The sequence below is a fragment of the Ambystoma mexicanum genome, chromosome 9, assembly GCF_040938575.1.
Source record: "Ambystoma mexicanum isolate Mex_15411 chromosome 9, UKY_AmexF1_1, whole genome shotgun sequence".
In the NCBI taxonomy this organism is placed as follows: domain Eukaryota; kingdom Metazoa; phylum Chordata; class Amphibia; order Caudata; family Ambystomatidae; genus Ambystoma; species Ambystoma mexicanum.
In genome coordinates, this window is record NC_090931.1 from 1340216690 (window position 1) to 1340243401 (window position 26712).

The window sequence follows — 26712 nt, forward strand, 5'->3', positions numbered from 1 at the left end:
AAATGGCCGCCGAGCTATCCTGGGGCTCGGGCAATGGCTGCGACGGACGGGATGGCCGCTCCAGTGGGCCCTGTTCTTCGTCCTCGTCGCCATCCTCGATCACGTCAGCAGGGACCGTCCCCTGGGATCGAACCTTCTCAAACCTCTCGTTGAGGTTTATGAACCTCTCGTTGAGGCCTATGGACCTTTCGTTGAGGCCCCTCTCGGTCTCCACCAGTTCCTCCTCAGAGGCTGATTCCGAGTCTGTAACGGCCACCGCCCCCCCCCTCTTTTCAGCCGGGGGCTTCACGGGGGTCTTCGCAATGGGCTGGAAAGAGGATTCCCTCCGCGGCAGCAGGGATACTCTGGGCCCAGAGGCCGTTTCCAATGGCGTAGTCTCAGCCGGCTCTGCCAGGGTCGCAGAGACCACTTCGGTAGAGGCCTTAGCAGGGTGGATCAAGGCCCTCACCACCTTAGGTGCGTCCTGGGCCTTCGCCTTGGGGGGGAGGGTCAACGCCTCGCTTCCCCTTCGAGATCGACCGGGTGCGCTCCAGCGGTCTACCCGGGTTCTCGGACTTCCTCTTCCCCGATCCAGAGCGCTGGCTCGTGGTCGAACGTGCCGGGGAAGTAGCGCCCTGCTTGGCAACCGAAGAGCCCGACCTTTCAGCGCTCCCGGAGCCCGCAGACTCGCGGTGCTTGGCCTTCTGTTGGGCCCCCGACGCCGGGGCACCCTCAAAGGACTTAGAAGCCCGCTCAGACTTCTTCGCCTTCTCACTTGCTGTGCCCTTCTCCAGCCAGGTGACGAGGCGGGAACGACGATCTTGTTTGGTCCGTTCAGAAAGGTCCTTGCAGGACGCACAGTCCTTCTCCACGTGCGTCTTGTCCCCATGGAGGCAGTAGAGACATTGGGAATGCTCGTCCTCCTTGAAAACATTATATAATCCGCATTCAGGGCAGTTCCTGAACAGCTTGGATCCGGACGTCGAACTCCCTTTGTACTGGGCCATGTCCTTGATGTAGGCCGCAGATCTTCCGGAATCCTCCGAGAAGTGTAAACTCGACGAAAACTTCACCCTTGAGGGGCGTAGAAGAATTCCGAAACGGGTCCCCATTATCGGAAGTAGAAACGGTGGAGCTTGAGGCTCGATTAAACCGAAAAAATGAGAAATTCTCCTGAAAAAAACATGAACTCAGTAAAAAAAAAAAAACTCGAGAGCTAAACACGACGACTCCCAACACCTGAGCGTGCGGTAAAATCTGAGGATGGCTGCCAGAGGCGGGGCTTAGGGAGAGGGCAGTCATTGGCTGGGGGCAGTATGACCCAGAGATCAGTGATTGGTTACTATTAAGAAAGACAGATCAGAAACGAAACTGACACTGATTTTTTTCTTTACTGAGGATTCCCAGCCTGACGACGGGGAATATTCATGAGCATGTGAATCCATGCCAGACCCCATGCTGGAGAAATTAGTGATTTTCAACATGGACAATTTAGATACCTGTATAGCCGGCATGGTGATTAAGGTCATAGGGGGAGAAAAGTTGAGAGTGCGAAGGCGGGGAAAAATACATCTGCATGTTTTTGTTGTAGCCAGAAAAAGGGAATTGAGCAAGGTCATCAGAGAAATTAAAAACTCTAGTTTCTCCATTGAAATGAAAGCAATAAAATGCAAGAAAATAAAACAAAATTACAAGAATTTCTGTAAAAGTCATCGCATGCACAACTGAGTATCGTCTGCGTTTTGGTGGATGGCTATATTGGGATCTTTGAGGAGAGTGCCCAGAAGCTCAATTTAAAAGTTAAAAAGGATGTGAGAGCAAGGAGCCTTGGGGAACTCCGCAGGACCTGGAGTCATTTAGAACGCAACAAGTTCATCTTGACATCCTGGTGTCTGCCTGAGAGGTAGGAGGTAAGACAATTCAGGACAGTGCCAGGGAATCCTATCCTGTCAGCAAGGATGAACAGAAGGTTACGGTGGTCAACTGTGCCCAAAGGAGCTGAGCGGTCGAGGAGGCATGTATCACCCTTGTCCATGATTTGGAGAGCATCGTCCACCACCTGGATGGTGGCTGTCTTGATGCTACACTTTGGGCGGAACCATGACTGAGTCATTTAGGAGTTGGAGTTGTTTGATTCTGGCGAGTAGTTGTGTAGCAACTACTTTTTCCAAGATTTTGCCAATAAACGGGAGGGTCATAATGGGGCTGTAGCTGGCCAGGTCATCTGGATCTATTTTTTTTTTTTCAAATGAGGTCATATGATACCAGTATTAAGGTTGTCTGGGAACAATCCTTCTGCGAGGAAGTATTTGAAGAAAAGGAAGTACCTTCTCTGCGTGTATCGAAAAATCCATTGTGGAGTGTTGAGGAGAGAGAGAGACCAGAGGGGAAATGAGGTAGAGACTGGAAAGCAATAAAGAATGAGGCAGCCAAATGGGCCAGAGAAGATAGGGCAGGTTAAGACGTTTAGCTATGTGATCCTAGCTTGGTGGAGGAGCATTATCGAACAAGAAAGAAGTGAGGACTACCTAAACCCCAAAGATGTAGAGACCAATTTATCACCAGGAAGATACGGCCTACAGTAGAGAGAGGACGATTGGGGACCATGGTCCTGAGGAGATTGTCGATTTGTTTTTCTATCTTCCATTTATTTCTCACCAATTTACATCAGATGAAGCCAATCTTCATTTTCTGTGTGCACAAATATAAACCCTTCGAAAATAAATCCTCGGCTTCAAGTAGTGTCTCCTCTCAGTCTCATCTCTCTGAGTCTGGCCCACAAGGGCACCCCTGCTGTGGAAGTTAACTATACCTAATATGTACACGAAGAGGGGGGAGGGAGGAGACTTACAGCCAAGCGATGGACAAGAAAAGAGAGCTGGGCGCTATAATCCTAAAACAGAGAACCAGGCTATATCCCTGGACCTAAATACTAGATTCAGGAATCAGAAAGCAGTATTCCTTTACTTAGGCCCTTGAAACCCCATCTGACCATTTGGACTTTAATCTTACTTTTAGTTTGTTGCCCCCTAGGATTTATAGGCCTTATCCGCACTCACCCTGATAAAGTGTGCCCTGTTGAGCCTTTGTCACAGTACGTACCTGAATTCCTTCCACTTCTCCAGGATGGCCTGCTCCATATCTTCTGTCTGGTCAGGCACAAACCGGAATTCAGACACAAAATCAGGAGGATGTTCAGCAGGTTCAAAGTCACCTATCTCAGCTGTACAAGAGAAGAAAATTACACAAATGTTAACACATTTGGGGTAGAATTGTAGTGTACAGCAACTTCACCAGTATGAAGTATCCTACATATTTCAGTTATACACATCTGAAGAAGAAGAACAAGTTACTCTCTTACCTGGTAATGTTCTTTCGATGGGATGGTCCGACGACGTATTCTATATCTATGACAGTAATCGCCACAGCTGTGCTGCTTTGGAAAATTTTCGGCGTCTACGTCCTGCGTCAATGAAGTCGATACGCCGCCCTCGAGGACCTCCTCCGACGGCCGACGTCACTGGATGTTATAAGTAGGATGCACGACGCCCATAGCCTCAGTAGTAGTTTATTCCCCAGAACGTGTGGCACCAGTCTTCTGCCAGTCTGACCACACAAAGCCTTGCGGAAACGTAAGCTGCAATCGCATAAGAAATTCTGTAGCGGGGAAGGAAGGGAGGGAGCGATATGGAATACGTCAACGGACCATCCCATCGAAAGAAGGTTACCAGGTAAGAGTAACTTGTTCTTCGAGGGGATTGGGTCCTCCGACGTATTCCATATCTATGACACTCCCAAAGCAGTACCAATGCAAGGAGGTGGGAAAATAATTTCGAAGATATTTAGAATGCCCAATCAAATTGCAGAGCAAAGGACCCCCTTGCCAAAGGCCAGATCCTGCCCACAGATGTTGCGAATAGGAACACCCCTCTGTAGGGCAGTAGAGGCAGCCATACCCCTGGTAGAATGGGCCTGCAAGCCGACCGGTGGGTCCTTACCCGCCAAGCGGTAACATTCGGAAATAGCCAGAATAATCCAGCGAGACAAAGTCTGCTTAGTCAGAGCTTGTCCCAAACGCTTTTGAGCGTAACAAATGAAGAGTTGATCGTCCACTCTGACCTGGGACATGCGTGAAATATAAAAGCTTAAAGCTCTCCTAAGATAAAGCCTTTGGAGCCCCTCCTCTTCCTTACCAGGATGTGGAGGAGGATAAAATGCCGGAAGAACAACCTTCTGGCCTAAATGAGATTCCGACACCACCTTCGGAAGAAAGGAAAGACGAACTCTAAGCAGATCGTCTCAGTAGGAAAGACGACGTGGAGGGCAGATGGACAAGTCGAGAAGGTCCGGGTACCACGTCCTCCAGGCCCATGCCGGAGCAATGAGGCTCATCCGGGAACCAAACCTTTGTAACCTCTGCAGCACTTGCGGGGTGACGGGACTGGAGGAAACGCAAACAGCAGTGGGAATGACCACTCCACCATGAACACGTCTCCTAAGGCTCCTCTTGCAGGAAATTCCCGCGAGCAGAACCTTTCGCACTTCCGGTTGACACTGGAGGCGAAGAGATCCACTTGAGGGGTCCCCCAAAGGGCAAAGATCTCCAGGAGAATCTCCTGAGCCAACTCCCACTCGTGAGAGATCGCACTCTGCCTGCTCAGAGCGTCCGCCGTCTCGTTTTTGTCTCCGGCCAGATGAACTGCCGAGATCGAAACTTCCTGCTGGATTGCCCAGAACCAGAGCTTCATCACCTCCCTGCACAGAGGAAGTGACCCTGCCCCCCCCCCCTTTTTGTTGAGGTATTGCATGGCCACTGTGTTGTCAGTCCGGATCAGGACATTCTTTCCTAGCACAGTCGGCAGAAAAGCCTTCAGGGCAAACCTGACGGCCCTCAGCTCCAACAGATTGATATGGAGTCTGGACTCCGACGGAGACCAACGACTGCTGTCAACTCGTTGGCATGAGCTCCCCATCCCGTGAGGGATGCGTCCGTCACGATCGTCACCTCCGGCCAGGGTAGCCAAAAAGGAGCCCCTTCATCAGATTGCCTTTGACGGCCCACCACAGAAGGTCTTGGGCGACCGAGGACGGCACCTGAACAGGGTCCGACATCCTGCCGGAAGACTGAGACCACTGGAGCTTGAGTGCCCATTGCAGAGATCTCATCCGCAACCTGGCCTCTGGCACCAGAAGAATGTAGGATGCCATGAGGCCGAGCAATCTCAAGAACTCGAACACTGGGAGACTCTGGGCAAACTGAAACGTGTGCACCATCTGCTGAATGTGATAAGCCCTCACCTGGGGAGGAAAACACTGTCCCAGGGACGTGTCGAGCACTACTCCGATGTACTGGAGCCTGAGTTGGCATCAAATGGGACTTCACGTTGAGGGAGAAGCCCAGCTTGTGGAGGGAGTGGCAGGTGACGGACAGATGATCCAGGACTTGCCTGGGAGAGCGTGCCCTGATCAACCAATCGTCCAGGTAGGGGTAGATGTGAATCCCCCTTTCCTGAGATGCGCTGCCACCACTACCATGAGCTTGGTGAAGACCCTCGGGCGGAAGTCAATCCGAACGGCAGGACCCGAAACTGAAAGTGCGAGTCGCCAACCGCGAACCTCAGGTACTTCTTGAGCTTTGGATGGATTGGCACATGAAAATAAGCATCCTTGAGGTCGAGAGACACCAACCAGTCCTGAAGTTGAAGGGCCTGAAGGACTTGAGAGAGAGAGAGAGTAACCATCTTGAACTTGTCCTTCCTGAGGAGTTTGTTCAAACAGCGCAAGTCCATGATGGGTCTCAATCCACTGTCTTTTTTCCAAATTAAAAAATAAGGGGAATACCATCCTTTGTTCCTCTCCGCTACAGGCACCAGTTCTATGGCGCCTTTCTCCAGCAGGGATTGAATTTCCTGCGCAAGGAGCGGATCCGGACTCGTCAAAGAGAAATTCCCTGGTGGATTGTCGTGAGGCCTCTGCCGGAAAGGAAGACGGTAGCCGTGGGCTATGATCTCCAGAACTCACACATCTGAAGTAATGGCACGCCACTCTACAAGATGCTGTGCCAGCCTTCCCCCAACCGGCGAACCATGGGACATGGTCTCATGACTGAGCTGAAGCGGCTGCGGCGTTGCCTGAGGGCAAAGAGGCAACTGCCCGAGCGGCCTTGGCACCTCGAGTACCTTGTTTTCCACCTCTGGCACTCCTAGTGGCCCCTTTGACTGGCAGCTCCTCTCGCTTTACCAAAGGAGGAGTAATAACGAAAGGAACCTCCCCTCCATTGCTGTCCCCTAGGACAAAAAGGCGAAGGTTGGCGAACTGCAGCGCCCAACAACTTCGCTGCAGCTTTGGAGGTCTGCAACCTCTCAAGGCTCTCGTCAGCCTTGCTGCCAAAAAGATGTTCACCATCAAAGGGCATGTTGAGGAGCCGGGCCTGCACATCAGGAGCAAACCCCGACTTCCGCAACCACGCAAACCTGCGTATTACGGTGCTCGCTGCCATGGACCGGCTGACGCAATCTGCCATGTCCAAACCCGACTGAACGGCCTCACACATTGCCATCCTGGACCACGGCAAGAAAACCATCCTGTTCATCCCCTTCGGGAATATATTCAGCCGCTAAGGAAACAGTTCCACAGAGTGTGCGTGAAACGTGATAAGGCACATATGGAGTTGGCCACCTGAAGAGCCATACCCCCTGAAGAAAACACTTTCTTCGCCCAACCATCAAAACGCTTGTCGCCCCTACCAGGAGGGATGGTAGGATACGACTCCTGCTTTGCTGGGGCCGTAGCCGCCTGCACCACCAAACTCTCCGGAGTGGGGTGCTTGGTCAAGTAGCAGGGGTCGCTACTGGCTGGGCGGTATTTTCGTGGCAAAGACTTGCCCACTTCTGGGTGACTCTCCGGAGCAGTCCAAGCCGCTGCCACACTCCTCTGTAGAGCCATATGGAACGGCAGTACCGGGTCAGTTGGTGGACCTTGGTCGAGGATATCCGTGAGGTCACCCTGAAGAAAATCCCCTGGGGGAGCAGACCATCCCAAGTACTCAGTGACCCTAGACATAAGGTGCCGGTACGAGGAGTCGGCATGGGTGCCAGGCTCAGGCCTACAAAACTCCACCTCCGGAGAGGTGTCCAGACCACTGGCGTCGTGCAGGGACTGACGCAGGTCCTCAATCTGGCTATGGCCCGAGAGAATCTCATCTGGCACCGTATCAGGAACCATGCCATCATCAGAGCCCTCATCCACCTCCGAAATGTACTGAAGATGGCGGAAAGTGGGCACAGAATGGGGAACAAAGCCACGCTTGACCTTGGCCAGAGCCATGCTAGGGGGTTCCACCGTGCCCCGAGGTACCCCCTTCGAAAAACAGCCTCGAAAGGCGTCGACTAACGCGGCGCCGACAGCATCGACACAGGCCTCGAAGGCAGAGCCCCAAGCATTTCCCTCGACATCCTGGGCGCTGATGGCGTCGATGACTTCTTAGGAGGCAGAGCCTCGAGAGAGTCCCTCGACGACCTCGGCGCCACAGGCGTCGAAGTCTTCCTCGAAGACAGCACAGGCTCACATGGTCTCAAGCGCGTCGAGGACCGGGACCTGGAACAGGCATGACGAGAACGATTCCCCTTGTCCGAGCGGGACCTTTCCCACGAATCGTGCCGACCACCCGAGCCCGAAGGCGTACGAGCGGTGTCTCTTGACCGATCACGACCGACCCCACTCGGAGGCACGGACGGACCAGTGCCCTGCGATTCGAGAATGGCTAGCATTTTCTTACCGAAGGAAGCCCATTCCTCCAGCGTCGCATGCTTGGTGGGATAAGCGACCCACCGACGGGCGGAGTCCTCGGATGAGGACGGGGAAGGCAACCGATGACTGCGCTTCCGGGAGTGCCTCGAAGAGGCAGAGGAATGTCAGGACCCGCTCCAGGACCGAGACCTACTGCACTTCCGACGACGATGCAGAGAGTTGCCCCTCGAATCATCCGTCAAAACCCCCGCGGACCTCGACTTCCGGGGCTTGGACACCTTACCGACCGACAGTTTCTTCTTGCGCTCCCGCAAGGCTTTGGACGTAAGCGACTGGCAGTCGACACAATCATCCGTGTCATGGGCCTCCCCGAGGCACCAGAGGCAGGCGTTGTGCGAGTCAGTCACCGACATCTTGGACCCGCAGTCCAAAGAAGCGGTAGACATCACGAAGGATAACTTCACAAACTAACAGGTTCGAAGAACCGATAAAGAACAGAAATTCCAAAGAGTCGAGGCACGCCGAGATCTCCGAAGCGAACACATTCGGAGAAAAAACGGAACCGAGGCTACGGGCGTTGTGCGTCCTACTTATAACATCCAGTGACGTCGGCCGTCAGAGGAGGTCCTCGAGGGCGGTGTATCGACGTCATCGACGCAGGACGCAGACACCGAAAATGTTCCGAAGCAGCACAGCTGTGGTGATTACTGTCATAGATATGGAATACGTCGGAGGACCCAATCCCCTCGAAAACCCAAACACTGTAGAGGTATAAATGGACAAACAAAATAACCAATGTGCAGAATGTGGTAGTTTAAAAAAAAAAAGAAAAGATGAGACCGCTAGGGGGCGCGGAAGATGGTGGACATGTGAAGCTCGCACTCCATCGTCCTCCGTTGGGCCTAAAGAGCATACTACGCTCTGGCAGGGGGTTCTATGACGGTTAAAACCACTTGCGGAGCCCAACATGTGCAAATTCCCCGAAGCATGTGACACCCGTGGTGGTCCGCTGTGGCCTTCACAATGGAGGATAGACAGAAAGACCTTCATGGGGAGCCTGAGGGCCCGTGCGAACAGGTGAACCCAGGTTCGCTATGTCCCGGAGGGGTGACCTGACGACCACTGGGGCGGGCCCCCCATAAGCCTCCTGGAGCGAAGCAGACCGCAGGCAGAACGACATCGGAATAAGGTGGAGCGCCCCAGACAGCTCGGAAGACGGGGAGACAGAACCCTCACCGTACGAAATCAGCACACTCAAGGAGCGGGACACGCAGTCGTGGTGTCCGCCAGCGCAGGGCATTGGAGCAATCCCGGAGCGGTCACCCCAGGGAGATAGCGTGCAGGGCCCGTGGCAGTCGGCCCCAGTGCGCCCCCCCCCCTCCTCTGAGGTTCCGAACCCCGGACTGGAGAGTCGAACGCCTGTGGACTCCTGCAGCCTGCAGAAGTGGCCCACAAACGGCAGGGACAGGTACGGAGAGGGGGGAGGCCAGACCCAGGAGACCTGCCCAGACTCCAACAGCACTCAGGCCCCGTCGCCCTCAGAAGCGGGCCCCGGATTGGAGCCCTGTCCATAGGAGAGAGTTCCGTGACACCACGCTGGGAAGTGTAGGCAGGCGCGGATGAACCCGGGACCGGGAGAGCATTGCGACATCCTTAGTACCATAGCACTCACGTGGGGACCAGAGTGCCAACACCCCGCGAGGGCGTTGCTCCTGCAGAGCCCAGTCCCAGAGAACTGTGTGACGCACGGCCAACAGACTTGATAATCCATCCAACGCAGCTCCAAAAGACATCACCCCACATGAGGCAAGGCATACGACCCCCCCTGGGGCGCAGTCACAGCTTGACTGGAGGGAAAGCCCATAGCAGCCGAAAAGAGGGAGGGTGGTGGCGTTAGGGAGAATTCTCTGTTAAGGCTAATTTCCCAAATGTAGTGAGTTCCCCAGCAGCTTTGCTGGATTTTTGAGATTTATTTTTTTCTCCTGCTAAGAGTGAGACTCTTTTTCTCCCACTCTTATACACGATTTGAGATATCCTTTGACTTTGTGATGTGATTTATGGGCTATGGGGTCTTTTACTCCTTAGGTTTTCATGTGGTTTTTGGTATGTGTGTTACACAGCACCCTCCGTGCAGTAACACAGGGGTGTCATAGTGACCCCCAAACATAGACTCCATACCCTGGGACTGACTACTGTCTCCCAGGGCATGTAAAGTCACCATTGACTTTACTAGTCTTAAATTGGGAACAGAACCAGTACACACCATCATATTGTGGAAGTACTGGTAGGGGTAATTAGATTGCCCATGGGTCTGTTTTTCGAGGGGGCACTGTGCAGTCCCCCCTGGCCGAGTTTCTGGCTGGTGGCAGTGGTTACCACGCGGAATATTCCTTAAGAATATTTACTATGGTATTTTCCCATTCATTTTAAACGCACCACTTTTTGGTGCAATGTTAAAGATACTGCCGGTTTATTTATTTAATATTTATTCCCCGGTTGGGTCTTTTCGCCAGGGCTCGGTTTTAAAATGGCGTTTGTGTTCTCCTCTGTAACTCCAACCCAAGTTGAGCCCTTTGTTGCACTTTTTGGTGGGCTTCTACACAGAAGCCTCCAAAAGTGGTGCCACTCTGTCTGGGTATACAGGATGTGTGGGAGGGGGGTTTAGGCACCCTGGACTGAGTTGCCTCGGCAACTCAAGTCGCACTCTTGTGTGATTGGCCCAGTGGCGAGCCGCCCCGCTCACCACTTAGCATGTTTGAGTGACAGCTAGGACTGATGAATGGGGGTTTTCTGCATAAAAGCAGGGCTTTGGGGACTGGGACTTCAGACGTCGCCACAGGACCAAAGAATCCGAAGAGGGAGAAGCTGAGCCGACCTGCAACGACGACACCACCGGTGGAGCCCTGCTGAACCGACTCGCCACTTCTTCCAACGACAGATCTTCATCCCGAAGAGTCTTCTTCCTTTGACTGGTGGGGATAACCAGTTCTCCCGGCTTTTCGCCTTCCCGGATCATCTCGTGGCCGCCTTGCCTGTGCCAAGCACCCCGGCAACCGGGATACCACGTTTTACCACTACCGCAAATAAAAGGGTAGTACCTTTTAACCGGAGAACTCCGCGGCTGGTTTCTTCCCTGGCAGCGCAACGACCTTCAGCTTTCCTCCACATCGAGATCTTCTCTTCCTCTGGAAGACGCCACGACTTGCATCCACCGCCAGGAACAACTGCCCCCGCTGGAGGATTCTCTCCACTTTCAAGGTACTGTGTCCGCCTGGCCTCCCTCGCAACTGTCTGTGTGGGGTGTCTCGTAAATCCTCATCTTATCACTTGGGTTGGCCCTAGGCTGGCTAACTGAACTTTTCTGAGCTGAACGGATTCCTTTTTAAACTCTCTGCAAGTCTTTCCAAGCCTTTTAAACTGTGTGATCTTGGGGGCATTGGTGTTCTACTCTCTCCAAGAGGGAGCCTGACCTCTGAACTTTTTGCTCACCAGTAGACTGACTTTCCTGCCTTGCTGAGTGCTTCTAAAGTATTGTGTTGTGTGCTGTTCCTAATTTCTGCCTTTTCCCTCCCTTTTTCTTAACATATTGGAGTGCCATCTTTAGTTAAGCGATCACCTCTGTCTGGAAATAAGTAGTGTTAACTAAGACTTGTCTAATAAGGAATAAGGGATGTATATATATTAATAGTGACTGTTTTTGAACTTGCTTACAATAATAGTGCTAGAGTGTTTCTAAGTGTGTCTTTAAATACATAATTATATACTTGATACCAAAGCTCTGGTCAGTGTTTGCTTGTGCTACTGTATTTTGGTATCTATCTTGTATACTCTATATACTGTCTAACTCTTCTTGAGAGAAGTCTGGCTGCTCAGCCACAGCTACCAGGTAAATCTGGGTGGTACAGACTGCTACCAATTGGGTTTACTGGCAACACCTGTAGTCTTAAGCCTTTTGCAATGGTCCCTAAGGGAACTGTACAGGTTTCTGCCTAACAGGTGGAATAACGGAAGGCGCACCCCCATACCCAAGGGGTTACAGGAACACCCTACAGCTGTACAAGGCCCAATTCCAATATATACCCCAAGAGCGCCCAGGCTACTAGAGGCGGGGGGGTCCCCTCAGAGGACTTTGTTTGGGCCCCTCAAATTTCCATGCACGAGGAAAACGGCACAAAGGAGGAGAGGGAACACTGGACTGAGGGCAACACATCCTGGACCAGACTTTGGGATAAACGGAGAACATTAAACAGTGAACCTGGCACAGTTGCCTACAGCCCCCCCAGCGCGCCGAACACCCACTCAGGCGCTCCTATCACTGCAGCAATTCAGAGGGTACCCCAAGAGCACAGAGTGTCACACCAGGCGAACACAGTCAATGTCGGCCGGAGATGGCCCATCTATCCCTGCACTTACAAGAGAAGACAAAAGCCGGTCAAGTGGCACAGCGAGTAGAACGCTCGCTTTGACATCAGTGCAGAGCCTGCGAACGCAGGTTCGAATCCCGGCAGCGCCAAACTCAGCGTTTCATCCTTCCGAGGTCGATAAATGAGCACCACACACCGTGGGTAATAATAAGCAGCGCTCAGATACCTAAGGGTTCGTAGTGCTATATAAATGCCAAATTATTATTATTTTATTTTAAGGATATTCTTCAAGAAATGAAAGCAATCAGGACTGCTACACAAGCTTCAATATGTGGACACGCTCAAAGAGAAAATGGAAGGAATGGAAAATAACCACCTGCAGACGGACCTCCTGGACATGAAGTATGAGGTGAGACTGACCAACCTCGAAATGAGAGAGGAGACATGTTGTTAAAGATAGATGATCTTGAAAATGGAGAACATTGTAACAACCTCTGTATCCTTGGGGCTACGCACCAGAAAGGGGAAACAGCGATGGAGGTTGGAAGGAAAGTCCAAGGGCTGATCAACCAACTGTTTACCCTGGAGGGGGGCAGCAAAGAGGTCCAGCTGGAGAGGGCCCATAGAGGCGGAGGTGGTAGAGGCGGAAGTCCGAGATCCATAGTGGTGCGCTTCCTCCGCTATAGAGAAAAGATGGAGGCGCTGGAGAAGGCGAAGAGATTGGAGAGCTTCAACTTTGAGGGAGACAGTTTACCAAGACCTCTCGACCCTGACCCTTGCCCGTCGCAGGGACTGTCCCCTCACTCAGTGGCTTACTGGACAGGAGACCAGATACAGGTGGTCATACCCTTTTGCCCTGTCCTTCGAGAGAAATGGAGTGGACTACCGGCTGACGAGCGGAAAGGAAGCTCTCCAGGTCCTCAAGGGAGAGGGGGTCCCTCTTAATGGAGGGAAGGGAGATAGCCAGCCCCCACGATTCTTCCAGAGCACTTGAAGGCCCCAGAGTCGTCATAAAGAAGATGAAGGGGAAGAGGAAGTTCAAGAAACCGAACACTCCGACACGTGGAGGGGGAATGGATTCGAAAAACTTGATGGAACGACACAAAGTTTCACTCAGTTATGATGCGCAAAGTTGGACCCCTGGCAGGTGGAAAGATGGGGACAGTGAGAACAACAGAGGACCACCGCTTCACGACCCGCAGTCCCGAATGGAGGGGATCAGGGGGGAGAGGGGCGGGAGGGGAGGGAAAGGGAAGCATGAATGGGACATTGCACGGATCAGGGATAAAGCAGAACAAGACGGGGCACACCAAGGCGGGAGATGTTGTGATCAACCAGGTGCTCCGTAATGGCTACTCCTGAGAAAGATGGCCGGGTCGAATCACTCGGGGTGAGGACTCTGAACGTGAAGGGCCTCAATTCGCCCACAAAACGCTCCTTGCTGGGTAGAGAGATGTGAAATGCAGACCTGGATGTCCTCTTTGTCCAGGAAACTAGGCTGGTGGCTGGGGAGGAGAGACGTATCCCGGGTCCCCACAATGGCCAGTCGTTCGGGGCATCTGGCCCCTCTAAGAAGGGGGGAGTCAGGATTTTGATTCATAGAAAACATAGGCTCCCTGAACTGTCAGTATGGGACAGAACGGATGGAAGGGCACTGGTGGTCTCTGGGAACATAGTCAATACCAGGATAACCCTCTCTACTGCCCGAACAAAGGACAGATGCAATTCTTGAAGGAGGCACTGAGGGAGATCCTAGACAGGGTGGAGGGGTTCCTTGTGTTGGGAGGACACTTTAATAAGTTGGCCGACAGGGGAATGGACCATAGTGGGGTGCTGAACACCCCCGGGCGATAGGGAGGGACAGGCGAACCAGGATTTCGCCGACTTCATGTGGGACCAGGGGTTTGTGGACATCTGGAGGGATACCTACTCGACAACACAGGGATGCACCTTCCACTCGGCAGCTCATGGTTCCAACACCAGAATAGATTACCTCTTCATGGAGCAGCATCAAACCACTATAGTACACAAATCTGAGATCCGCCCCATCAGTTGGACGGACCATGACCTAGTGGTGGTAGACAATGTCGGGGCTTAAATCCAGGGAGTCCCTGTGGCGCTGCAACGACTTGCTTTTGAAAGATGCAGTCTTTGAGGGGAAGGGAGAGGCCTTTAAGGAATACTTCTCCCTTAATGACATGGGAGAGGTGGATGGTGTGGATGGATGGTGTGGGACGCAGCTAAAGCAACCTGGCGGGGCACCCTGATGAGGGAAGGTGCGGCAAAGAAAAGAATTAGGACCCTTATGCCCAGAACTTAAGGGGGAGATACGCCGTCTGTAGAGGGCTGAAGGAAAGGGGGAGGAAAAGGGACAGGGAGACCGCTAGAAGCGACACAAGCTAAAAGAGATAGAGATGGGGAAGGTAGTCTCCAGCCTCCAGTACTTGAGACAACAATACGACGAGAGAGGAGACAAGGCGAACGCAATGCTAGCAGCCAGTAAACCCAGGGTAGGTTATGAGATACTCACACCCCCGAAGGAAAAGGGTGGAGTTGGCCTCCCTGATTTACAAGCATATTACAGGGCTGCACAACTCCGGGCCCTAACTCCCCCATTTTAGGGAGGACAAGGATAAGCAATGGGTCCATCTTGAAAATCACCACCTGTCCCTAGTTATGGTTGGTAAATGGTTCTGGGTCCCCATCAACAAGCTCCCGGGGTGACTTAGGCAACACCCCTATCTGAGGACCATGTGGGAGGCACTAGCGGGAGGGAGTAGAATGGGAAAAATTACCACCTGGCCCTCACCGATGAGCCATATCTGGGCGCCAACAGTTAGAGATGCAATCCCAACAATAGGGCAATACCAGGCCTGGTTTGAGGCAGGCCTCGCTAGGATTGGCCAGCTGATACAGGGCGACGAGTTCATAGGTATCCAGGACCTCGAGGAGACGCTGGGGATCGGTACATTATCTCCCCTTCTCTACTTCAGACTGAAAGGGATATTTAGGTCCACAAAGTTGAAACCCCTGATTCGGCGAGACCTCACTCCAGGATTTTCGCGACCGGACACACACAATGACATGAGGGGGATAATCTCAGTACTCTATAGGGCACTACTAGAACCTAGGGGGGAGGCAACTGGAAGTCTCAGAGCGAAATGGGAGCGGTACCTGGGCCTGGACATGAGTGATGGACTATGGGCTCAGATTTGGCGGAGAGCCTTATGGACCTTGATTACCTGCCCATACAAGATGCATGCCGTGAAACTTACACAGATGGCAGTACAAACCGGTGTCCGGTGTACCTGGTTGACCCCCACTGCTGGCATGGATGTGGGGAAAGAGCCAACTATTGGCACATGTGGTGGTCCTGCCATAAGGTGCAGGTGTACTGGACGGAGGTGTTAGGATGGATTAGAGAAGCGGGGGGGGGTCGTACAACTTGGATCTTAGTACTCTTTGGCCTAGAGGAAAGAGATGAAAAATGGATAAAGCTCCTGCCATTGGCTCACTTCTTGCCCCTAGCGGCGAGGGCCCGTCGGGCCAGACAATGGAAGAGAACGCATCTCCCCTTGTTGGGTGAATGGGTAGGGACTGCCAAAGATATATATCCCATGGAAAGAATCACAGCTGCGATCCAAGGCAACAGTACACCTGTGGAATCTGAAAGGTCCCAATTTCACAACGTCTTTTGTACCACAGGATCTCAAAAGTAGGGTAACGATAGATACACAGACCCGGCCTCATCAGACATTCAATCTAGACTCTGAAGTCATACACGGAGTAAGTCAGAGACCACTTGAGACTAACAAGCCCCGGCATGGCCTCACGCTGTTAAGCAACAGGAGCTTCCCGATCTGCCCGTCCCTTGACGGCTCGTTCAACAAAGGGGGCAAGGGGGATTGGAGGGGGTTGTTTACTTAAGGAGCCCTAAAATGTTTAATTGTAGGGGTATGTTTCCCCATATTGTTTGCTAACCAGCTTCCTGTTTTTCACTAAATGCCAATACAAATTAATTTAAAATACAAAAAGAAAAGAGACAAAGAAAATTCAGCAACCTCCCCGCATATCATCTCTAGTACAGGATGAACAATGTATTCTTGCTCAATTAATTGTACAGAATATTTTAAAGTAACGTGCACAGCCTGAACTTTTAGAATGGAATGAAAGAGGTCCAATCCAAGTTCCTTTATACTTTGGTGCAAACTCAGTTTAAACATACCAGCGCTTTGAGATCATACCAATGATACATAAGGCGCTAGATAAATGCAAAGTAACATAACATACAAGCATTTGCTATTTTCGCATGACCCATGCAAGTGAGATGGCATTAAAGAAATGCCTTACAATTCCACCAACAAACATACATTCACACCTGGGGAAGGATGCTGAGCCCACCAGGTGGCTGAAAAAGCAGGCATGCACTGCTAGTGTACACCCGTGTTTTCCCAGCAATCCAATGCCCTTCCCCTGGTGCCACCATCTGGATTGTGGATTGTACGGAGGCAACAACAATCCGCTACCACAGCTTTCTGCTCCAGTCATGGCACTCTGTCCCATCCTCGGCCACCACAGAAATAGAAAAGGTACCGTCCTTTCTCAATTTACTATGGTGCGACTTTTTTTTTTTTACTGGAGGTTGGACTCAAACAGTATGCACAGAGCCAATCTCCATGAACATTTCTTTAAAAATATTTGCACCTCGGACTGAGCCCTGGGGTAAAAGTAACCATCACCTCCTTACTGGAAGGTGTTACCAGCCCAGTAACCCCCCCCACCCCCCCAAACTCCCACCGGGAGTGATTGCTACATTCCTCAACTTCAGAGAATTCTGGTAACAAATTCTGATTAAGATAAAATGCACTGGGATGCGTGCAAGAATATACTTCTCAGAAATTACTTTAAAAAATGTTAACCACATTCAACTATCATTTTATACTTAATATTTTTCCCAATAGCATCTACTACAGAGATGTCCTCTCACTGTGTTGCATAATATAGCACTGAAGACTTGAGACTCTTATCAGGGTTCACCAACAGATCTTTACTTCTTTCAAAACACATGAAGGGTTGGAAAGTTTAATAAGCATTCTTAAAAGAAGGGGACGGAGAGGAGAACTGACCAGGTGCAGGGAATGTTCGTAAAACGTCTGTCAATCATCAGGTCATGGTCAAGATGGGTTTATCCTGAGATTACTCAAGTTATTCACAGGTCATGGTCTTTGCTCCTGAGGCACCTCGACTTCATTTCTCAGGGCCTTTAATCAAGTACAGTTTTCTTACAGGTCTATCAATCAACAGGACGTGCCCAGGGCCAAACTTCCGGAAACTAGGTTAGGAGTAACAGTTCTTAACTGTCCTTGAATATCCAGCACCTCTGTGACTGGTGCTTTCATACATTGGCCCGCCTGGGCAGGCTGTAATAAGACTTTTTTCCTCATTTTCTGGGATATATTTTCACCATGTCATCATAGCCTCTTCCCCCTCCAGTCTCCCCCCCATCAAAGGGCAATCTCTGATTTTGGTCTCGACACTGTTGCAGTGTGTTCACCCCTCAGAATTCTTAGACCACAGGGCTCAGTTTCCTCTCAAGTTTCTCACCCCAGGCTCAAACCTTCATGCTAGCGGCAGGTCTTAGGATCGAGAGTCTCTACATCAACAGACTTGGGTTTGCAACAAAGCCCACCAGCTCAGTATTATGGCTCCCGGCTAAACTGTTTCTCTTACTGCTCCTTTCCTCTCTCCCTCTCTCCTCCCTTTGTCATGTGGGCCAGTGTTCTTTAACATCATTAGTCTTGCTGCTCCCACCAGATCCATATTATGGCTCCTGGCTGGCTTCTCTCTCTCGCTCTCTCTCTCTCTCTCTCTCTCTCTCTCTGATAATTGGACTTCAACCCTGCTGGGGATGCCCGTCAGCACTTCGCGCCCCTTCTCTCTTGGTTCAGCCAATACCGGATCTTATTTTATAACCTCAACCTCTGCCTCTTTGGCCATGATGGTATTGGCCCTTGTCCCCAGCTTCTCTTTCTCTTCTTTGTGTTCACCTGGTCAATTCTTCTCCATCTCCTTTCCCCACCAATCTTTCCTTCTTCCTCCAATCTTGTGATGTTACCTCCTACCTGCCGTACATCCCTACTGGCAGAGGAACGTTTTGGCAGGGGCATGTCTTCCATCTCCAAACTCCCCTGACAAGAACTGAAGAGGCCTTTATAGCTCGTAGATCAGAGTCCTGCTCCCCGATTGTCAGGGGTAGTCAGATAATCGGTTGTGAACTGACTGGGCATGATGCTTTGTATTTCAGCTTTCAAGGGGGAGGGTTTAAACAGAGGTGGTTCTCTTGGCTACATGGCATGCAGCTGGGAAGTATGTTGGAGAGATCCCATCTCTGCTCAGTGGTCTGCCTTTTACATGCAGGGGCTTTTACATTTGGGAATTTTGACAGACTGATGCATATTGCTTTCCCGTTATCTAGGGTAATTTCAAATTGGTTTACATAATCTATGATGGGGAAAAAGGGTTGTACAAGGGACTATTCTGAATCGAAGTAGGGAGAGTTCAACTACCTTGTTCTGGCTGTTCTAATGGGGAAAACATGGATACTTTACTAATAATGGAGAGTTATGTGTGTTCCCATTTTCTGACAGTCTTAATGGAAATGGGTTTCCCTGGACGTTTTGAGTACCCCATTGTGCATATTCCTTTTACTGCCCCAGTTTAGAAAACTCTGAATCCATTTCAGGTTATCAATCAGAGGGAACATGGCATTTTGGAAGATGTAGTTACAAACATCTGTGTTTCAGGGGATCTTGTGGAACTAGGGATTTGAAGGTCAGTTTTCCTGGCAGGGTTCTGCTTCCCACCTTACCAGAGTGGCCTTCATTCCCTGTACCCCGAAATGGACTTTTCGGTGCAAATAACGATGTTGATATTTATTAAACTGTGGAGGGAGTTCTAAATGAATGTTGCTACCCTACATCTGGACCCTGGGGGAATCCCAATTTAATCATCTTGAGAGGTTGCATAACTTTGCAGGTAGGTACCCCTTACCCCCAGAAACTACAATAGGTCTTTCCATCTGTCACAATTGTTAACCTGGAAAGTCCAAATGTGGAATGATCATTCTCGATTCATCTCCTTAACAAAGTAGCAGAATTGGAGGGGACTCAGTAAGGTAAGGAAATGAGAAACAGAGGAGACATGAGGGTTGAGCAAAAGGGTGGTGTGAGTTTAGACCAGACACGTAGAGTCTAAAACTTTATCATACTGGGGGTTTGGAACAAAAGGGTAAGGTTGACTCTTTGGGAGGGAAAGAAGGAGGAGAGTAAGCATTCTCCCTTCTCACTACCCTCCTTCAGTCCAATTAGAGTAATCCTTTAAAATATTTGTTTCATTTTTACATATTTAAACCAACTTTGTTGGATCACCGGGGTGTGTGAGAGTTGGGATCGAAGGATAGAATGGTCCATCATTTAGAAGGCGGCGGAGTGATCTAGCATGACCAATAGGGACAGATGGCCTTGGTCAGAGTGATGTAGTTGATCATCCCAAACGAAAAACAAGGCAGTTTCAGTACCATGTTTGGGGCAGAAAACCTGATTGGAGGGTGTGGGGTATATGGTTGTCCTAAATAAAGAGTGCGAGTTACAATCTGCTCTATGATTTGCCCACCCCCAGGTAGGGCCGTTATAAGGCAGTAGTTGTGAAGGACAGTAGGATCATGTTGAGGTTTTTTTATTATTATTTTTTTGGAGGGAAGAGCTCATTTGAGCATGTCAGGAAAAAACATTCCTTTAGAGAAAGGTTTATGAGTTGTAAAGGTGTTGATGGAGACAGACAGAAGGGTGACATAATTGGGATTGAAGACTTATTTTGGAAATGAACAAAAGGTCCTTAATAACTCCAACTTCTGTTTCCCTGCCTCAAAACTAATAGTAAAAGAGAGTTTGTAAGAATGTTCGTCAGAGTAAATTCAATTGTCTTGTGTCATAACCTACTTCTCTCCCTTACACTACAACCAACTAAAAAAGGTACTAACAAACTTCTTGCATCAAGGAGAGTGGCTCCTTTTCTCCTTCGTTTGGAATGATGTTTAGGAAAATGTTCCTTCAAAACAAAAAGCACCAGAGGAATGCCTCCCTTCCTCTGGTTTGCAGGTTTCCTCAAACAGTCTTTGCAAAATGGTCTCCCCAGGAGAATTTCTCCCTTCTCCTGGTGGGGTTTTGCACAACTTCCAATAAAAGCAAGGGGAAAGACTCCCTTCCCCTGGCTGTTTCACATCAAGTCCTGGTGTCAGGACCAGGAGAATGTCTCCCTGCTCTTGTTCTGCTTTTGGCACAGTTCAACACAACTTCTGCTTCGTTACCAGGGGAATAACTGCCTTGTCCTGGTATTAATTGCTTAAAAGAAATAAAATACAAAAAAGAAATTAAAAAAAAGATTACTTGACACAATCTTTCCTCAGTGCTTTCAGGTTGATCCACACTTTGCTCATTTTTCTTGCTTCAACAAGGTCCCAAACCTTCTTAGGATCTCTGATCCTTTTCTCGTGACCAGTGGTGTTTATTTCCACCACTATCGGGAGGAATGTTTCCTCTGTGTTTTACTGTCTTTCTGTTTGGGTACCAGACCCTTATGTGGCCAGTGGTGTCTTCTTCTCACTGCCACGGTGGACAAGGTCCCAGAACTTTTCCCTGGTGGCCAGTGTGCTAGGCCCTGAAGACCCTCGCGTATGGAAACAAGGCACAATCACCATACACTGAGTGATACGACAGACACAAGGATCGATTTTCAAGTACTAGGGTTTATTGCAAAGCAAATATTCTCAGTCGGCCGAAAGGATCTAACGTCTCAACGTGTGATCACCCAGAGCTCGTGAGAAGCAAGAGCGCGAACATTCTAAAACAGTATCATATATATGAAAAGACAATCATACAATCTTTGTGACACATCAAAACCGCCCATGATGTATCTTCTGGAGCTAGGGTTCGATAATCGACAATTATGACAAAAATGACACATCATGACACGTTTCTTTCTTAATCTCTATTACTTGGTTTAGCAACAGTTGCAATTTGCAGTAAGCAGACATAGTTCTTTGTTATGAAGAACACAAAGCACTTGTTTAGCGAGGAAGCTGTGTTCGTAGGAGAAACACATTCCAAAGCATGTTATCTTCTGGTTTCTATTCGTGAACTAGGAGTCAGTCTGATCTAAAGAGGGCCCCGAAATGGGGGCCGCTAGGAAAGTATAATTCATGCTTTAACGGCCTGTTTCTACAGTTTCAGTGAGAGCGGCTGGCACCTGGCTTGGTGATTAAATGCCTCTCTGCTCGCCTTCAAGGACTTGTGAGGGAGGAAAACAATGTATTTCTGTACTGTTTGGCATTTCTGTCTGGGCCGGTCTCTCAACATGTAACTTGTGGCCTTGCTTCATGTATGAGCAGAAGGAAATGAATACATTTTGCGAAGCCTTTGAACAGAAAGGAAGCAAATGGCGGACCTAGGGGACAAAATGGACGCTCTATGGTTATGCTGACGATTCTGTATTGGCAATGTAGGGCATATGATGCAATTGGTTTTCGGCCAACATAATATACCATCTTTGCTTTGATAGGGTAATTTCTCGACTCACAAGTAGACTTCTTTCTGCCACGGTCTGGAGGGCGATTCCCTCTGGTACTAGCTTGGTGCTGGTTTGTGTCCGAGAACCTTATTTTGCTTGGCGCCAACCATTTGCGTTTCTCCCTCTGATGCTATGCCCACTTGGCTCACTCTCCTGCCAAGTACTGCCACAGAGGAGATTACATGTATTGTTTTTTTCACTTAACGTGCATTCATTCTCCAACTTTATACCCCTACCGGTTCCCGCATTGTACCAGTTACCTTCTCTGGCTTTATGACACTCTACCGGTTCTTCCTGGGGTTTTGCTTCAATTGTGAGCATTGCACATCCTCTCGTCGGTTCTTGCTCCTCGCATCTTGTCCTCGTTCTCTGGGTCAGTGCTGTTGCAGGACTGCACGTCCACCTTCCAAAGGTCGCAGCACAGTTTCTCAGCCTCCAGTCACGTTCTCAACCAGCTTCACACCACCGGGCAAAGGATTCTTGCTGTCTGCTTCCCGTTGCCAGTGGATGCCCGTTTTCAGCTTCTGTAGAGCGTTCTCCAAGTCTCCTTTGGTTTTACCGGGCTGGGCCGTCTCCTGTGCTGCTCTCCTTTTCGGCTTACCCGCGTCCAGGACTGTTCTCACTTTCACCGAGTTCTTTGTTTATTTTGTATGTTGCTTAAGTGAACACTCCCCCCCCCCCCCCCCCCCGTAGAGCACTGGAACATTTCCTCCGGTTCCATGGGTCACTCTTCATGGCTCCTTGGGGCCACCTCTTCTCAGTACTTGCCTTGGGGTTAATCTTTATCTCTCAGATCTTCTTCCCAGTTGGGGAAACTAACTTGATGTTACAATAGAATACCTGATGTTTGTGTCGGAAGCGGCTGTTTTTTCCCTTTCCCTTCCGTCCTTGACAGTGCGGCTTGACACACTAAACGTTACGGACGTTAGACGTTACTTGGGCCTTTCCTCTAAGCATTTTGGTGCTAGATACGGGCTCGGCTAAGCACGGGACGGTAGTACGGCAGGATCAGGCTCCGTCTCCATTCCCGATCCCGACCCCCGATTCCCGGTACACTTTCCAGCACCTGCGACATCCGCGAGGGGCACCAATGACAAGCGACGGTGCAGAGCAGAGCGATGCCGTTTTGGGAGTCTGCCTTGTGCCCTTGGGTAAGCAGAATTCGAAAAGTAGTGAGCAGAAGTGTGTATGTGCCTGCCTGTTTGGCAAATTACGTGGTTTAGATACAGCGCAGTGCACTGCACACACATAGCTCAAAAAACACAGCTCAGCATACAGCTTGGCACACCTAGGCAAACCTACTTAGAGGAAGCATTCAGAAGCATTTTAGGACGGCGACGGCGACTGCGGGGGGGCGGGGGGGTGAGAACTGCGGGTCCTCTGACCTTTGACTCACCAGCTTCGCCCGCTGCACGACTCCTAAATTTTTTTATTTTTTTAAAATCTCACGTGCCTCACCTCAAACTCACCTTTGGATGACTGAGCTTTATTTTTGTTGACATTTTCCTCTCGTCAGCGGTCTGAGGAGTGGTTGTGGTTGACAAGATATTGATAAGTCATTTAACAAGGCCCCCTAGTCTTTACCCCCTAGTCTTACACACGCTCTGGACACGCATGGAGGACGACTTGGACCATGTTACTGCCATGTTCGAATCCTTCTCCGAGGATAATCTCACTGTGTTGGGGGAGGGTGGGGGGTGCATCACAGCCAACGCCACTGCTAATATAGAGGTTGTAGGTAGCATGCCCCAAACCTCTCAACCCCCCCCCACCGACAGTCCTCAAGGGGCCCCCAGTTTGGAATGCACTCAGCCACGAAAACACCCTCCAAAAGGAAGGGAGCGCACACTTGAAAGAAACATCAGAGGCAGCAATGGAGGTACCAATCGACATCGACCTGACAGTATCTCTATGCGAGGAAAAGAGCGATACTGGGCATGAACCAACGGCAGACAACATCGGCCACAACATGGGGGAGGCTAAAACACCAGCAAACCTCAACATTAGTAAGAGCAATTCTACATTTTCCCTAGTTGAAGGGGCGACAGAAAATCACAAAGCAGGAGAGGCTGCCAAACCACGTCAAGACATCCAGGAGGATCACAGGAGAGCGATATTAACCCCCTCATATACATTTGGCACAAATGCGAAATACCAACCACAAAACCACTTGGCCCAAGATACCCAGGGAACTGCTTGGTGACTCCAGGGAATCACACCTATCCTGTTGAAAGGGAACCAGCGTTTCCATTATTACAGGAAAGACGATAAACAAGGATGGGACTGGGGCCACGCTAAAAGCACCTTGAATACTAAGGACAATGGTTTAATGCCCACAGAGAGATGTGGAAAGGGCAGAGAACCCTTGTCCTGCCTGGCTCACGGGACTAAAAGCAGTTTGCCAGAAACACTCCTTTCAGCTGTTCCGGACAAAGAATCAGACTCAAGGGCTCAGCTTGCTACTGGATGTTCTGGTGGCCTGCCGGCTCCTGCTCTGGGGCTGAAGGAACGAGTGACCTTGGATCCTAGTGCAAAACAAAGTGCCTTAGTAGGCGCAAAAATGGCAAAAACACAGCGGTCAACACTTTTCTCAATACCAACAAAGACCGTCCCTGCAAGTAAACGACAAAGGACTGATCTGGACAGAGAAACACCTCATATCCTCGATGAGGACCTACTGATGGACTTAATAGCTTCTCATGTCGAGCAAAGTAAAGACAAGTCGAACAGCCAAAATGCAATTGATCCCAAATTAATAGCAGCCTTTTCTCCAACGATGGCTCCTTTTACGAAGCTGATTGAAACCCAAAACGACAAGTTAAGAGACCAAACCACACTGATTGCAATGTTGCACAGTAAAATGATCTTTGTAGAAGGATTTATTACAGCCATCCAAACCAAAATGGATAAAAATGAGGAACAAACTACTAACATCTTGAAGAGCATTCTGGAGCCCGTAATCCGAGACAAAGAAGATCAGAAAGATTCTTTTCACTTAAACACCCACAAGACCCGTTGGGAGGAGAGTCCTTGATCACGGATGGCCTCAACAAGAATTGGCCTTGGGAAGGAGAAACTGAGAACTCTAACAAACTAGGTAAAACCTATGCAACTGTATCGACACTTACAGATCTAATGCCCCCTGTAACTATAGTTACTGCAGACAACGAGGCTAAAGGAACAAGTCAAACTTTAATTCAATCTAGTCAACCTATGCCTGAAGAGATTCAAAACACTGATGGTTGCCCCGGTGGAAAAAAACAAAAAAACAACAAATGAACTCCACTCGCCCCCGAAGATCTTCAACATCTTCGACAAACTGGGTGAGGGCGATAAAGGGTTAGTTAAAAAGACGGAATCCCCAGAGTCGAAGAGACTAGCTTTCCGGAAAAAACTTGAGCAAGCAAAAAAAGCACTGACAAAAAAAGACATCGGCTAAGACGCAGCCAGCTACACCACAAACTGATGTGAGAAAAACGGGGGGGGGGGGGGGGGGTAACGGCAGTGCCCATTAAGAAGGGGACAAAATTAAACGCAAGTACTGCTATCCGAAACATTCAGAGACCCGAAATTCCACAGATGTTTGTTAGAGGGTCAAAGAAGCATACTGCAAACGAAAGTGTAATAGAGATCTTAGATATGGACGGCCAAAAAACTAACACATTTACCTAATGATCAAGGACAGCATGATGACAGCAATGCAGACTTACTAAACTTGTCTACTTACTCTGATGATTCAGAGTCAATATGCTCAAATGGGGCAGACACTAAGAGAACGGAGAACCTGACTCTAAATTCTCTGACGAGGAGGATGGAGAACAGGCTGAGGAACTGGAAGAGGAATTGAAGCAAAGTAATAAACAAGGACTCACCATGAAGAAGACTCTAAAGGTCAGATTCTCTAAAGACTGTAGAATCATTGAAACAGCCAACTTAACAGATCAAAAATCTTCAAGTGTTAGTGGTCAGTCAAACGTGAATCAAGACAAAACGATTAGAGATGACCCTGACCCAGAGCTATTGGCAATAGAAGAGTACAAAATCTGGAAGAAGAATAGATACGGCAACCGGGAAAGGAGGAGGCGCCGCAAAGATCGACTGAAAGATCTGTCAGACAAGAAAAAGACAGTATCAGAATAACTAGGATGGTCGACACTTGCGATAATAGGTTTCCCCCGTGTCCTAGATTGGTCAAGAACTGTGACAACAGGTCTCCCTCTTGTTTTTTGTTAGAAAGGGTCTTTAACATCAAAGACAATTTGACCCTCAGAACCAACATTATGAGACTCATTGGGTCAATTGAGGAATTCTGGAAATTCAATTAACAGGATGTCCCTCGATTGTATTTTCTTGAAGAAAAGCGCCTAGACAGAGCTCTGATCTACATATCGGATCGCAGAACTAAAGACACCTTCATTAAAGAAGGCCATAGACTTCTCACTATGGGCTTCTGGTTAAAAGAAATAGAAACATCGTCTCCCATATCATCCTCTAATTCTGAAGAGGATCAACACCATCCTACTAAATCGGCCTACGTGGAGTCTACAAGCCTGAGAGGCAGGGAGGCTTGTCCTGAAGAACTACCAAGCAAAAAGCAAGCAATAGGAGACAGACAAGCTCCACGATGGGTAGGACTAGAAGATCGGGGAAGCAAACTGCTATCGTCTAAACAGCCCAGAGCGACATGCCTGGGTAGCCCAAGAGAAGGTTGGAGCTGGCTAGCGGGCACACTGGCTAAGAAGTCATAACGCCAAAAGCCCTCAGAAACGGTCCTCTTCCAGACGTTGACCATCTGCTCCTGGAACACCAGGGGATTTACACATTTATTTGGGGAAGGGGAACTCGTAATTGAGAAATATGACATACTGTGCCTCCAGGAGACTTGGCTGAAAGAGGAACAATCTCTGGAAGGATACGAAGTATTCCTGAACCCTGCTGTCAAAGGGAACTTCGGGTGACCCATGGCAGGACTGATTACAGCATGTAAAAGAACAAA

At 49.7% G+C, this 26712-nt stretch overlaps 1 protein-coding gene across 2 annotated transcripts in view; it reads right to left on the minus strand.

Moving 5' to 3' along the window:
- The window catches only part of EPB41L5 (erythrocyte membrane protein band 4.1 like 5), a 1765041-nt gene that overhangs the window by 1098833 nt on the left and 639496 nt on the right, over positions 1 to 26712 (minus strand). For both annotated transcript variants that reach the window (XM_069616748.1, XM_069616747.1), the window contains exon 8: positions 3082 to 3202. In XM_069616748.1, the coding sequence (XP_069472849.1) occupies positions 3082 to 3202 (121 nt within the window). The remainder of the gene's footprint in view (positions 1 to 3081; positions 3203 to 26712) is intronic.